General features: G+C 42.0%; 1 protein-coding gene across 2 annotated transcripts in view; it reads left to right on the top strand.

Moving 5' to 3' along the window:
* LOC142379731 (nuclear factor of activated T-cells, cytoplasmic 1-like) overlaps nt 1-15,106 on the top strand; it is a 63,079-nt gene extending 47,973 nt beyond the window's left edge. For both annotated transcript variants that reach the window (XM_075464946.1, XM_075464945.1), the window contains one exon: nt 13,078-15,106. In XM_075464946.1, the coding sequence (XP_075321061.1) occupies nt 13,078-13,133 (56 nt within the window). In that variant the 3' untranslated portion in view covers nt 13,134-15,106. The remainder of the gene's footprint in view (nt 1-13,077) is intronic.
* Nucleotides 15,107-15,328: the final 222 nt, after the last annotated feature.

The raw sequence follows: 15,328 nt of genomic DNA, 5'->3' as shown, positions 1-15,328 counted from the left end.
ACCTGCAGTGAGATTATCTAAACAAATTGGGTTTCTTTTGTGCCTGGGGTCCACACACGGGCACATTTAGATGAGAGACTTTGATTTTGAATGGGTTTCATGTTGCCATATGGCATAAATATATGCAGTGAGATTGCTACCGTAAAGATTTTTGTCTCATTTTTTTCACCATTTCACCAAGTGGTCTCGAAAGTAACACAGGCTGGACTTTTTATGTAGGGTAATTACCTGACATCAAACGCAAAATGGTCTTTTTAGAAGTATGAAATCAAATGTAGCCGAGTAAAGCCACAAGGCACAGTGAAAGCTTCCCCGTCCAGACACATTAGAGTCTATTCATTAAAGCTATATTACTTCAGTTCATCATACGTAATGTTTTTCTTATAGTTTCTCCTGACACAGCCGTTTAAAGGCCCGGTTTATGTGGCTCACATTCTGAGGTTGAGGAAACACGCGTTGAAAAGCCACCGAGCCACATGGATCACAGCGGGTCAGGACTCAGACAGGGCCTGTGGCTTGGCTGGGATCTTCCAGTGTATATCTGTGATCATGGAGCTACCACTTCATGCCAGACTCCCTCATTACTGAATCATAATATGACAAATGTCAGTGTGGTTGACTCCTCTGACAGATTGATCACTGAGTGAGTCTGCTTCCCCCAGAAGGCTCTGAGGTTATCTGTGCCTTGGCACGGGCTTCGTTTAAGCTGCGATTTCAGCCTCAGCCAAGCTCGTATCCGTTTACTTTCTGGCTCGCGCTATTTGATCTGTTTTTGACGTTCATTGTTCATGAAGCAAAACAGGCTTTTTATTTTCCTTTAGGAAAGTGTAAAAGTCAATCCCCCTCAGTGATTTCAGGGATGACTGTTACTGTGCTGTTTGTAATTAAAGTTAGTAATCAAAAGAGCATTCGGTTCGCTCCACAAATGCTTACATTGACATTCACTGCTACTGCAACAGTGTTTCTCGACGGAGACGACAGCACGGATGCTGCACCGTCACAGAAACCATACATTTGTCTTGCATCTTGGATATTTGCTCCTGGCATTTAGAAAATATGAGCACATGGAAAAGTCATACGCATGCTAAACACCCAACAAGCACAGTGTTTTTGCCAAAAGACAAGTTTACTTTTTGGAAGGAGGTCAGAGGTCAAGATCAGCTTCTGGACGGCGGCCATCGAGCTCAAAACGTGTCAAGCAAAAAGACACAGAGAGTTGTGTGTGGTTCCAAGGGGAGGGGGCGGGAATCCTCTATTTGGACATAATAACCACAGGGAGCTTGCTTGCTCCAAGCAGTTGTATTTATAGGATATAAATACCTGCGGCATCAGTAAACAGGAGCAGGTCTCCAGACCAGACCACTTAATAACAGCTCCCCATCTGAAATTCGTTAGCTTAGTGAAATAGTATCCTGTTGCGACGGATGTCAACAGAGAAGTCTGGTCCAGCCTGGTGGGATGGGGAAAGCCGTCGGGTTTTGCAACAGTTGGCACAAATACCTCAGAAAGTAAAAAGAGGATGGGAGGGAGAGAGATACTGAAGGGAGGGGGGGGGTAGAAATATACTCTGAAGAAGTGAGAGTAGAATCGGTCACAAGACTAAAGACCAAATACAAATGTTCCCTGTTTTAGTGGTATCACCCTCTGACAAATCATTCAAGTAAGTTAGTATAAAATGCAGCTGGCAGAAATAAGGAATATGCCAAAAAAGGATTTGATCTCACATCTCACAATCTTTATTAAAAAAAAAACCTGTATTAGAAATAAGTTCTGAGTGACGGGGATGTGATTTTTTTACAGGCTTTATTAGTAAGAAGTCTGTTGCCAAACTGTATCTGATGGGCCTAAAATGGAGGGACGACCACAAGTCATGAGTTGTGGGTTGTGTGTGCTTCATAGTTTTTAGACTGTAGGGTCAGGAGATTCTCATAATTTCCTCACATCCAGGAATATTCAGAGAGCATGAGGAGAAGCAGGTCAGCCATAGAAAAGAAGGAGACACAGAGACAGACAGACTAAAAGAAAGAGGGGAAAATCTGAGGTGGAAGAAAGTAGCATGCAATCTTGGTGATTTTCCCTGGCAGCATCTCTCACTGCCCCTGTTCTTTATTCACACATGTACGCGCACACACACGGAAACACACGGACACTACGCTCTTCTTTCTCCACAAAAGCTGTTCAAATCAAATCGCTAAAAGTCAAAGAGAGGAAAACACAGCCAAAGAAAAAGATCCCGTTTTCTTCCTCTCCCAACTTACCACGCAGCGGGTGAACAGCTTTACTTCAGGGGAGGGAATGAACACAACCACTGAACTGTAAGTGTCCTACTGTTGACACATGACCCTTGGCAGTCATAAACCTCAACTAGTCCCTCGACTCTTCGATAATACTCAGCTGAGCTCAGTTTCCCCTCAAAACATCATGCGAACAAAAAGAGAAATCGAGGCTCCAAGAAATTAAACTTTTAAGTCAAGTTCCTTTGCTCAAAAGAGGAAACTTTTGTTTGTTGGTTAATGTATTTACAATTCTGTGGTTCCATCGGACAGAGTTAGCAGTCACGCTGTACACTGGAAAAAAATGCCCCTCCAAAAATAAGTAAAAAAACAGCAAATACAAGACGTTTTTGCTTGAAATAAGCAAAATAAATCTGCCAATGGAACTAGTGAAAATCGGCTTGTCAAGATTTCTTGAAATAAGATGGGATATTTAGGACTTTTGAGATAAAAGTGATCTTGAAATTAGCTTAAAAACCTCTTCAAATGTAAAAAAAAAAAAAAAAGCTTGTTTCATATGATACGTGACTCAAAACAATTTGTTTTCAAGACTTTTTCATTTAACAAGATATTCCAGATGTATTGTCTTCAAACAACTCCCTATATCTTGCTGAAATAGTACTTGTTAGGCAGTTGTGTCTTATATTAAGTGTAATGAGATATTTTGACTAGAAATGAGACAAATATACTTGGTAAGACTTTGATTTTTTCCAGTGTAACACGCCAAAATGTTAAATATAAGAATATCTTGAGAAAAGATGGAATTTAGAATTGCTTTGGTATAGCTTTTTGATGATATATTACTACGACTAAATGCTTTCCTCATTCTTAAAAAGTAATATCTTCTTTCTAGAAGACAACCCAGTTCAGGTCATGTAGTGAAACGCCGGTGTAAAACACGATATGAAAAATATCACATTTTAATTGGAGAACAGCGGGCCTTTGATTGGTTGAAGCTATTCATGTGGCAGGTACGCTTCCTGGGCCACAGCGATTGTAAAAGCTGCAAGATTTGCAACAAAAGCAGGTGAAAATGGGATCCTATGATTTACAGGTGACAGAAAATGTCTGCGCCACACCTGCCGTCTCTGGAAGAGTAGCCCTGTCTTCACCTTCGACTCAGACAGTCTGGAACCGCATAGTCTCCAGATGGATGTTACTTTGTCTGTCTATGGAAATCAAAGCGAGACTGAATGCATTGGAAAAGAGATAAATGGAACTGTGGCCAAGTTTGCCTCTCTCCACCTTCCTTCTTCTTCTTCTGTGTGAATAAGTCCGTGATGTGCCCTGAGGAGACCTCATCCTCTGTGCGTTTGAATCCCTGCCGTCATTGAGGATTTAAAGCTGTAGGGCAGCTCTCAGGGTCAGCAGACAGAGTCTTAATCAGATCCCTCACAGCTTCGGTACGGAGTCGGAACACCGCGGGGATGATGAAAAAAGAGAGGGCATGTTCTTGTGCGCAGCAGGAACTTCTGTAAGATTAAGTTACCTCTGCTATACTCTTCAGTGCCTTTTTCGTGACTTTAGGATGAAGCCCTGCTAAAACCTTCTGTCCAGCTAACCAAGATGCAGGATCAGTGAAGATGTTACTCTCATCATATCCAAAGCTGTAAAACAACCGATAAGAGACTAAGGTTGCCAGTTTGAGTTTCGGAGAAGAAGTACTGCTCCCACGTGTCCTGTTTGCTGATGTTCTTCAATTCAGCTGGAGAAAAAAAACTACTTAAAGTCCTGGAAGGCTCTTAGTCATGAGCAACTGGACCAGTTTGGTTTGGAAACAACCACAACTGTTCTGCTTTGGCATCCCTGCAGCAGATGACAGTAAAGGAGAGCTTGTGATTTTTCAGGAATGGCAAAACGGAGGGGTTACCCGAAGGCCATGACACGCTGTTAGACACACACGTCAACAGAACACTAAACAACAGCAAAGAGCCTCTCTGAGCCACGTATCTGTGATGGATAGTGAGGAATAAGGCATGCACTGAGGTAACTCTTTTTGGACACGGAGACCTCTCCATATATAAATAAAAGAAAACGGAGGCAGCAGGTGATTTAAGGATGCACACTAAAAATGCTGTTATAAATTGTGTTCTGTGCAGGTGCGCAGTCAAGTTCTCACCCAAATGGCTGCAGCTTACAAAATTTTGATTGTTTCAGTATGCTCTTTTTTTTTTTTTTTTTTTTTTTTTTACACTTTCTGCCACTTTCAACCATCAACCGTCTGCATCAGCCTCCGCTGGAGCATTCGTTTCGAGTCCAGGATTAATCACTCCAAGTTTATCAGATGGCTGAGTTATTTCACCATAAACCCACAGGTAATGAGCCATGCAAGGAGTTTTGATCTGACTCCGTTTCATATCTCCTCCACTGAGATATATGCGTTTTGCTCAGTTGGGTGCATATTCAGACTCTGGTGTTTGCTTTATGCTTCACTTATTGTGTGAAACGGAGCTTAGGATTTCACATATTCCCCAGTCATCAGCCGTACACACACAGAAGCTCTTTAAGCCTGTTGCTTTTGTGCTCGCTTTTGATCAACACAGATTGTCCAGTGGTGTTGTGGGATTCTTCCACTGCAGCAACATGAGCTCATTTTAACACAATCAAGCTGAGCTGTGTAATCAGAACATTTACAAAGCAAACTTCTGGAACCTAGCATTCGAGCATCTGTACTGCACTTTTTTTTTTCATGTTGCAAGCCGTCTACCTGCGAAACGCACCTCATTCACAGTGCTCTTTTTTTTTCCATATATCGGCCGTATTCATTATTTTTTTGGTGTTGTTAATAATCCCGTCTGTAACGACTGCAAGATGAATTCAGAGGAGATGGCGTTAAGGGCGCTGGAGATTAGCTCCATGTAAACACCTCCCCCTCATCCTCCCTGGAGACCGACCTCAAGCACACACACCCGCAGCCTCCTGGGCGCAGGAGGAAATGAGAAGGGGGTAGGAGGATGAGGAGGGGGAGGAGGAGGGGAGGGGAGGGAAGTGGCAGGCCCACAAAGAGAGACAGGGTGAGGTGAGATTGGGAGAGGCAGAGCACGCCATGCAACATCAAAGGCAAACGTTCTGCCCCACCACGGCCAAAATAAGCTTGCCAGTGGTGGGGCTTTCAGTAAAAGTTGTTGTCTTTAGATTTCTAATTTGGGATGCCGCTGTTTTATTGTTCCCAAGCCTTTCTAGTAAATTTGACTGTGTTTAAGCGACTGTAAACTGGGCCAGGCACGCAGCGAAACTCTCCAGGGTCGTGCCATTTGGTGTGGCAGGATGTTCGATTCATCCACTACAGAGAGGCGCGAAGCCTGTCCTCTGAAAAGTGAGGCAAGTCAGAGACTCACAGGTGGAGATCAGAGCCCAGTCGCTCTTCGTCTCACCACTCGAGCGACAGAGAGTATTCAGAGTCAGTTCTCAAGGTTGGACCTTCTCCCTCATGCAACTCAGCCGGGAGCTTCACCAGCAGACACGCTGAGTCTGGGTTACAATGACCCAGTGTTTGTGTATCACTTCTCTCTTTGCGTCTTTGCACTTCTTCTTCCTCTTCTTCTTCTTCACTGTCTTTTTTTCTCTCTCGTCGACCCAGGGTGCAGGTGTAGTTTCAGAAGTGATGCGGGGGTGGAGTGCAAATTAAGGCAATGGTTACTCCACCCAAAGTAACAGTTAAACAAGCAAGCGTACAAAAACAAAAATGTATATGTCAGTTTCTGGCATTCATGTGTTTCAGTCAGTCAAGCAGATGGCACTTTGTAATGGAATTACTTAAACCAGCTCTTCAAATACAGCCTTGTCTTTTAACACAGTATACGTACCGGCTTACACATTAGAGCTCCATGTGATTCAGATTTTCAGATAACCACTCTTTCAAATGTATGTAAAGAGAGTTTGAATAGGGGACAAATAAGAACAGGAGATGCCAATTTAATTAACTTGGTTACAGTCCCGCCACGTCCAGGACCAGTGCTCTCTTTCAAATCACAAGTAGCATTAAGAACCTCAACAGGAGTTCTTGTTTGAAAGTTAGAAATACTTTGGTAGAGGTATATTTAAAGGGCTTATGCTCCCTGTAAAGATTCAGCTCAGCACAGATGGGGAAAATGCAGGTTAAAGGCACAGACAACAAGTAAATGATCACCCAGCCTTACTCTTAACTGACATGCAGAACTTTGTTTGTTATATATGAAGAATGCTTTTAACTTTACTTGGGATTGTTTGGGGCTTTTTATTTCTGAGGCGGTTTTTATAATGGTTGGAATTCGTTTTTCCGAGTCTGGCTGACATTTCTTTCTTTTTTTTAAATTTTGGCCCGTGCTTTATCTCGCTGCCTTAAAAGAGATGAAAGTTCAGCTGCAGCATGCGAGATGAAAAAACCTCTGCAAACGTCTGTGCATGCTCATTTGTAATGCTAACAGACATCAGTGAATGTATAAACATTTTCTTATCAGCTCCTCTCTGCTGGACGGTCTGTTGGTTCAGTTTAGAAAGACTTTGTGAGTTTTTAACACAAACCCAGAAATAAGATGTTGTGGGTTAGCTTCCCCTCCGTCCTGGCTGGCACAGCAGGACCATGCGGCTGCTGCAGGTAGTCGTAAAAACCTCTCTTCTTGAGGTAAACTCGGCTTTCTCTTAAATTCTTGCTCTGCAGCAACGTCTTTTTTATTTTTTTTTTTCTTCGCTTCATCCTCCTGTCAGTCGTGGAGACTGAGTGTTTCCACATGGGAGGGCCTGGGGCTTCACACATCAGCCTAGCTGTGCAGATGAAATATACTGTCTGTACATATCATCACATCATTAGGCCCAAAGGGATCCCTGCAATGGATTAGAAGCTGTCAACCTGCAAGGCTCAGATGAATTTATGAAGCACTTTATCACGATGAAGCAGGAGCGGAACGCTTTGTCTCTTTCCATTTGGGTTTATCTGCGCGAATAATGATTGCGTCTCCCTCCGTTTAGCTCCTTCCCTTTCACTCACTCCGTCTCCAGTTCTCTCTCTGCGCCGTCCACGTGTGTGTTCCGACCTTTGACCTCTCTCCTTATTTTTGATGCTGCTGGTTATGAGCAGAAGATAAGTGACGCTGCTGTCCGAGCCGCTCGAGCCGTGCGTGGGAGGCGGCAAATTGTCCATTAAGTGTTTCTGCTGTGGACGAGAGAAGATTTGATATAGCTGGGAAACAAAAGTAATATGTAACAGGAAATTCAATTGTCCCTCTCCAGCAAGTTTGAGCTTTGGTTTGGCTTCCCCACCAAATCAATTTCACATGAAAGCACGAGTTCAGATGAGGTTTAACTGTGAGTCTGCCTCGCAGCCATGCTGCTTTTACCCTCTCTCGCGCCGGCCCAGATTTGAGTGTTTCAGTGTTTACATGAAAGAACTTCTATGACTCAGATGAACTTCCCCACATGCTTCTGAGTCTGATTACCACAATAGAAGGAAGCTACCTCTAATTTCTCACAAAGCTGCTGCTGTACTTCAGGAGGTACGAGCAAGCAGAGGAAATATTCCCCTTTGCTTCGCCGTGAAGGTCGTTGACCTTGAGACAGCTGCAGTTAATACATGTTGTGAAAGTAAGAGGAGTTCAGGAAGGTGCCCTCCACTCCTTCTGTATCAAGAGACTCTTAGTAGGAACAAAAGTTGCTTCCAGGAAGCTGCCACTACAACCTCGAGTTCAGAGGTGATGTTTTGGATAGTCAGCTGAGGGAAGCCGGTGCGAGGTGAAGTCACTCTCTGCCTGGACTTTGCCAGTCGGGCCTGACTTGACTGCAGGGGATCGTGTTACAACAGCAAGAACCTCCGAGAGGCTCTCAGGCCTCTAGGCTTCGTTTCTCTCCAGACCACAGGGTATCCTCTGCTCTCTAAGGAAGTCCGGCTGTTATCGAAAACCAATGCACAGCGCTCGTCTCTAACAACGCTAACTAAATCCCTGGTGCGGGTCAGGTTCACTCTGAACTCTGAGAGTAACTAAATGAAGTCATAACGCCCATACTTGAATTACTGTATAACAAAGGAGTCAAATTGTAGCATCAGAACTTCTTGATGCTTATATTTGTCTCACATATCTAACATAATGTGTTCATACGGTGCCCACCGAAAGTGTGCCGACAGCAGTGTTAAAAGTAGATCAAAACACTGCACTGGGCCAAACATAGTGGCTTGCTTTTACTTTGATGTGATTCATATGTAGATGGGTTGGAATGTGAATTTCCTTAGTATGTTGCATTAAAACAGGAAATGGGTGCAGTGACAAAAACAGAGTTTCATCCCTTGAAGTAAGTGACTTTTTTGAGATTGAACGGTTCATAGGTAAGCGTTAGGTGGCTTAACAAAGAAAAAACACATTCCTCTGAAAATGGTCATGCACAAGGAGGACTGGAGTGAAAATGATTGAAAAGTAGCTAATGTCCAAAGAAAAACTTTAAAAACCCTCAGATAGCCTGGAGAACTATTTCTCAAAACCAATTTAGAAGATTACAAGAACATCTGGCTCCTTGGAAGCAAACTATAACTAAATGAGGGGTGGCTCAAGACCTGCACAGCTTTGTATTTTGTGCATTCTTGCCTCTTGGGGTATTAGAATCCAAAAAAAAGAGAGATGAAAACAACTATTAATCTCTACAAATTCCCGCCTCTTTAACATGACAGGATTAGTATTCATTTTTGAATGAGACCTTTGTGCTGCTCAGTCTTTTACTCTTCTGGTATTTATGTTCCAGTCATTGAGGGGGAAGCTCCAATGCCTGTTGCTGTGGTTTGTACATGTACATTCATGAGTTATACGCCCTGCATTAGGTTGTTTCTTCTGACTAATATCTGGTGCAACATGTCCCTGAGGGTGCCCTGGAAGAGTGCTATTTTTGTTCTCAGTGTAGGTCGCCGGTTAATGTTATGCTGTTTATAAAAACAGCAGGATTTAAACTGGACATAATTCTCCTCTTCGCAGGTTGAAGCACATCATCTTCCATCACAGTTGATACAAACAGGTTATTCTAGCAGGGTCAACGTTTATTCAGCCAACTGTCACACCCAATGGAGACTGGGGTTGAGCAAAAAGCCACGCTCCCTGCCAAGAAAGACCGGCGGGCCCTCACAAAAGAGCTGAATTGTCTATTGAACTGTTCAGCTCAGCTTACATCACAGTGAAGCAGTCTTATTTTCATGTCACTCTCACATCGGCCTAAAATAGATCCACCAGCCGCCCGGCCCTAGGTATAAGTCCTGACAGGTCCTGACAGACCTGCTGTGGTTTACTGATTGCACTGGCAGCGCAGCTAATAAAGGATGTCGCACTGTTTAACTAACGCTTGGAGGGCACGTGTTTTTTTTCTTTCTTTTTTTTTCAACAGGGGAATATTCGGAGCTCAGTTTTCCGCTGTTTTTGTTTATTCATGAGAGGGTATCCTCCCAGTTACAGCTTTCCGTTATTAACCTGGGCAAGTAAAAAAAAAAAAAAAAAAAGAAGAAGTTTCCAGTGCTGCTGAGAGAGAGATGCCACGCTGCTGTGCTTCAATATTGTGAAACGTAACATAACATGTTGTTTTTTTTTTCTTACAATAAAGAGATCATTAATAGTGGAAATATCACTGTGGAAAATTGCACCGACTGCAGTTTACTGATTTGACCATTTAATATACCCCCGCCCATCCACTTTACGCAAGGGGCTGAACTTTTGAAGCCAAATTCCACTCAGAACAAAATGTTCCCCTGCTCGTCTGACTGCCTTCCCCCTTACTGCATTTTTGTGGTTATCTAGTCACTTCGTGGAAGGTGAGACAGACTCAAAAATACAAAAGACGTCATGCGAGAATTAATCTTAAATGGAAAGACAGAGCCTGATCTCAGTTCCTTTTCTTCAGTGAAAGTTTGTCCTCACAACAAGATCAGAACAATTCTGCTTGTTTTGCAAACCCATTTCTTTGCTCACAGTCATTACCTGTGCGGGGATTTACCTGTCAGCCATTCAGGTTCCTCAGAATGTCCTCATTTCCCATAAATGGTTGCAAGTAAATAGTGATATGTGCGGCATCATTAAGCAGCTATATATAGCATTTTGGTGTTGTCTTGTGGTACAACAGTTGGCCACATCCTGTTTCTAAATTTTTCACGTTGCCGTCAGAGCACAAAGATGAAAACCCTGGGGCCAGTGTCGCACCTTTCTTCTTTTGTTATCACTCTGTTTTTTTCAGAGTGGAACATCGCTTGAGCATGCCAATGGAAAATATTAGTTTGTAATGCACAGCAAAATAACACCACAGCTAACATGTGGGTGGGGGATATGTCACTATTTTTTTATATCTGCAATGACTGAAAATAAGAAAGGTAGCCGCGGCTTTCAGTTTGAGAGAGACAAAGGGAACATTTGTGGCTTCTTGCTGCCAAACTGTCGGGTTTTCCCATCTCCAAAACTACCTGGAGCTGTTTTCTCACCTCTGCAAATAGGCTGAGCAGCGACGTTAAAGCTGGATCATTTTATTGTTGCATGTGCCTGTACTTCCTTTGTGTCCTGCTTTGGCTGAACTAAAAATAACCTCCGCGTGTAAATGCCTGTTTAGGCCGGAGTGGAACAGGGTTGAAAACAGCCAGCGGTGTTGGCACAGGTTGAATTTTTCCAATGGGAGTTCCTCCTGATGAGGGAGGTGAGTCCCAACCAACCTTTGTATGTGTGTATGTGTGTGAATAGATGGGTGTTCCCATACAGAAACCTTGGCATGTAAACTTTGTTAAATGGGTTACATGTTAATTAATCATTTGCATAAATATATATATTTCTAATTTCATGCTTTATAAAAAAGGTTTCAATACTTCTGTCGTGTTTCAGCACTTAATTCACTTATGTCATGTGAAAAAGAAAGGACACCCTGACCCAGTTTTGGCCAAGCTTTTAGATTTAGGATGGATTTGTGCAGGTCTCCCGTAAAACAAGCCCAAATCATTACCCCCCCCACCACCATGCTTGACAGTTTGAGGTGTTTGTGTTGATCTACCAAGCCATACTTGTTCAGTCTTTTTCAAATTGTACTGTCATGAGCTTCTTTTAACATGCTAACGGAGGCCTGTAGAGTCTGAGATTAAGCTCCTGGGATTTTTGCAGTTTCTCTGAACATTCCACGGTCTGATCTTGTGTTGAACTTACCGGAACTTCCACTCCTGGGGAAGACGGGCAACTGTCTTGAATGTTTTCCACTTGTGAATAATCTTTCTCACTGCAGAAGAAGGGACTCCAAATTGTTTGGAAACACACACCTGAATGTTCCAGAGCACTTACTGGTGATCAATGAATTGAGTGCACTTGATTAGCAGCACCTGGCTGTTAAGGACCAGATGATCTTTTATCATTTTGTGATACAAAATGGGCTTTTTTCCCCCAAGTTTCAAATCACTGTAGCTACTGCTGTAAGAGGAACAATCAGCAGTACTAGAATAGTTGGGAATTAAAATGGACTAATTTAGTGTTGTTTTCATCTTGATCTTTGCTGATGCTTTACCATTTGCCAAACATTATCTAGCGATAGCAAACTGCAGGCCCGCTTTGAACCTCAGAGTGGGTGGACTTCCTGTCTCTGGTTATGCCAGACTCTTTCTCACTCTCTGTCTGCATCAGCCCGCGTTATCACTCCGAGCCCCTTCAACTATGAGGCTTCTTGTTTATGTCGAGCCGCAGGTCTCGGGGTCCTCGCCATCTTCTCGGTCACTTCCCTCTGTTTTGCCAAAGAACACAAAGCAGATAATCGAGGGGACTGATCCCTGCCTGCCCAACTGTGGGAAAAGCGCGGGCACAGGAACTGGTGCAGGAAAGACAAGACGATGACTTAAAAACAAGAGACGTGTGTACAGAGCCGATATGAGTTAGTAATGACATTGATATGTTTGGATTGCAGCTACTGATATCCAGTATTTGTCAGCTTGACCATAACTATGCCAAGTATTCACCGTGGACAGATTGCATGCTGTCAGTTTTAAGCCTTTCTTATTGAAAGAAATACAGTGAAAATGATGTAATCTAATGAAAAACACATTTTAAATACTAACATTAACCTGTAGGCTTACATCCAAGTTGCGTGGCTGGATTAAGTTGGGCTCTCCTCTTGTACTTCCTGAAACATTTTGTGTACATATTTGCCTTGTGCTTTCCTGGTCAACAGTTTGGCACGGAACACAGAGAGAGACGGGAGACAAGAGCTAAAACAGAGAGTGGCAAGAGTTGACCAAAGAAAAGCAAAAAAAAAACCCAGCAAACATTGAATTTTAGATAGTTTGGTAAATCTCTAATTGTAGACTTTATAAAAAAAGAATTATCAGGGCTCTTTATGCAATTATTGAAATTCAGAAAGCTCCAATGTACCAACACAAAAAACTTAACCGATGAAGGCCTTTAAGCAAGATATAGACACTACCGAGACTTCAGAAATTTTAGACGCTGCTCCCATAATGCAACTTAATAACATCTTTCCGTGTTGGGCAAAACTCCGAATTACCAGTTTGCAAAAGAAGCTTTCTGATAAAGTATGAAACCAACCTACTGATGTCATCAGTTTCATACCTTCACACTTTGGAAAGCTCCCCTTATAGTCACGTAACACATTACGCAACTGTTACATCAGACTGAGCAACATTAACCATTGCAGCGAAACTCATCTCAATGTGTAGAGTAAATAGATTGATCTCAAGTCGCTGGACCCAAGTTGCTCACTTTGCATAGCTAGTAATTTAGCCTCTTCAGGTATCCAATTGATCTACAATCGGACATAATGATCTGAAGTCATATTCACTGTGTCTGGTTAGTAATGACCTGCTTTTTCTCTTTTGTCTCCACAGTTAACGAGATCATCAGGAACGACCTCTCCAGCATTTCGGTGCACACTCATGCGTAGACATCCAGATGTCTCCTGCTGCAGCGCACACACACACACACACTCCGACAGCAGCGATAACCACATGAGGACAGAAAAATCTAGAGATCCAGATGATGAAGAAAAAAGCTTTGACCAGGACCCCTCCCCCTCAGACCATCGTCGCCATCAGCTCCTCTTCACTCAAAGACTCGCTGCAGACTCACTGACAATCACTGGCAAGCTCTATTTGAATAAACAGGTGAATGTTACATAAAAAAAAAATAAGAAAAAAAAGGGAAGTGATATCAGGGGCAAAGTATGTGACTACACTTGCCTTAATTTACAGCAGATGTTCTTTAGTGGACCAAGCAGCTCAATGAGACTGAATTACTCTTCTACACTTCTACAAATGACAATCTTGATTTCGAGTGTGATCCGTATGTCAATGCATGGACAAGCTAATGGGACAATAAATGTCAAGCTTCATCACTTTGACTCATTTGTTTGTGCAGCTGGTCAGTAACAACCAAACTGGTGCCTTACAGCAGTGATACTGACAGCAAACAGCAACAGCAGTTACACAAATGAAACTGAAGCCCAAAGCAGAAGTTTTTATATGATGTTTTTGTATCATTTCAATGATTTGTTTACAGGGAAACAGAATAAAAGGCTGGGAAATATGTAGGGAGTTTGTGAATACATTTTAGTTTGACTTTTACTGCTTCCTTATTATTATCTTTGTTCACTTATACTGAATGTTATGTATGATATTCTTTTGTATAAAAATGTCTTTGAAAATATGTATGCCTTATGCTTATATCCCTTTTATTTTTTAGCTTTCTGCTTTTCCCTTTTTCTTCCCCTGATATCATTTTTCTACCTTGTCTTCTAACCTGCATTATGCTTTTCACCTTAGTGCCTATTTTTTAACAGCCTTTTCCGGTCTTCCACCCTTATTGTGACATAATAATGTAAAGACAATCAGAGAAAATGAAGAACATATCCTATGACAACAGTTCCTGTTTATAGGGGCTTATAAAGGCAGGTTTCAAGAATTCTGCCCCCCCCCCCCTGCAATGAGATAGATGAACAACGGTATGCTTACCTGCTGAATTGAAATGAGAATACTCCTGGACAGTTTATGTCAGTTACTTCTTAAATTTCAGGTTTGCATGTAAACAGGCGCCGGGGTATTCTAAGTGCACCACAGGCTCGGTTTTACGCATCATCTGGGTGATTTTGCTGAGGAGTCGGCATGACTGTTACTTAAAGCTGGCAATAATTGATCTGAGTAAAACCAAAGGATTGTATCTTTGGTGAAATTATTGTCCAAGTTTCCTTCTTCTGTCCGAGACTGTAGCGCGGAGCGGTTTCCCCGTACAAAAGACATGCACTTTACCGCAGAAAACAGAGCAGACCAGACCAAATATCGTAGTGATTTCCACTGTCGTGTCACAAACATACTTCAACTCTTCTTTCTCAACACTGCAGTCTTTGCAGGGCTTTCTGTCTTTTGAAGCATGCACACCGTACTAATGTTGTGGATCATTTAGCTAATAGTAGTAGCTTCCACAATGGCTTCCTAGTACAGTTTTGGACATATTCTATAATAGCATGACTAAACCGTATGGATAAGGTTTCTATTTTGTGCCTTACTCTCTTCAGCTGCAACTGCGTAATGCTTTCCTGTGTTGGCACAAGGTGAAACATATTTCTCTTTAATATGAAATATTTATGAAAACTGAAATGTGTTTTAAGTGCATTTAATTAATGTGTTCTCTAAAACGAATTAATAAATGGCATAATGGTGACCATAAATAACAGAAGTCCTGGTTTTATATTTACAGTTTTTCAAGTCTATATATATTTATATATATATACATATATATATATATAACTGATTTTGTCCAGTGAACTTGTTTCAATTTGACATCAGAAATTTTTGGCTTGCACGGGAGCTTTTTGCCTTAATTGGTTGTTTAAGTTGGACAGATTCGTGAAGTTTTTTTTATATATCATGACTACAAATAAACCTGAATACAAAATATGTGTGTAATACTTCTTATTTGTAAACAAGTTTAAGAATGCTTTCTATTTAAGTTTGTAAAACTTTAAAAATTGCCATATTGTTGTTTTTTCACTTTTCAGTAATTACTCATCTGAGGTAATACATTTTGAATCACCACTGTAGGCATGAAAGCAGCGCTGTCTGGCACTGACTTCTGAATACTTTT

This window comes from Odontesthes bonariensis, chromosome 5, assembly GCF_027942865.1.
Source record: "Odontesthes bonariensis isolate fOdoBon6 chromosome 5, fOdoBon6.hap1, whole genome shotgun sequence".
NCBI classification, from domain to species: domain Eukaryota; kingdom Metazoa; phylum Chordata; class Actinopteri; order Atheriniformes; family Atherinopsidae; genus Odontesthes; species Odontesthes bonariensis.
This window is presented reverse-complemented; position numbering and strand designations above follow the sequence as displayed.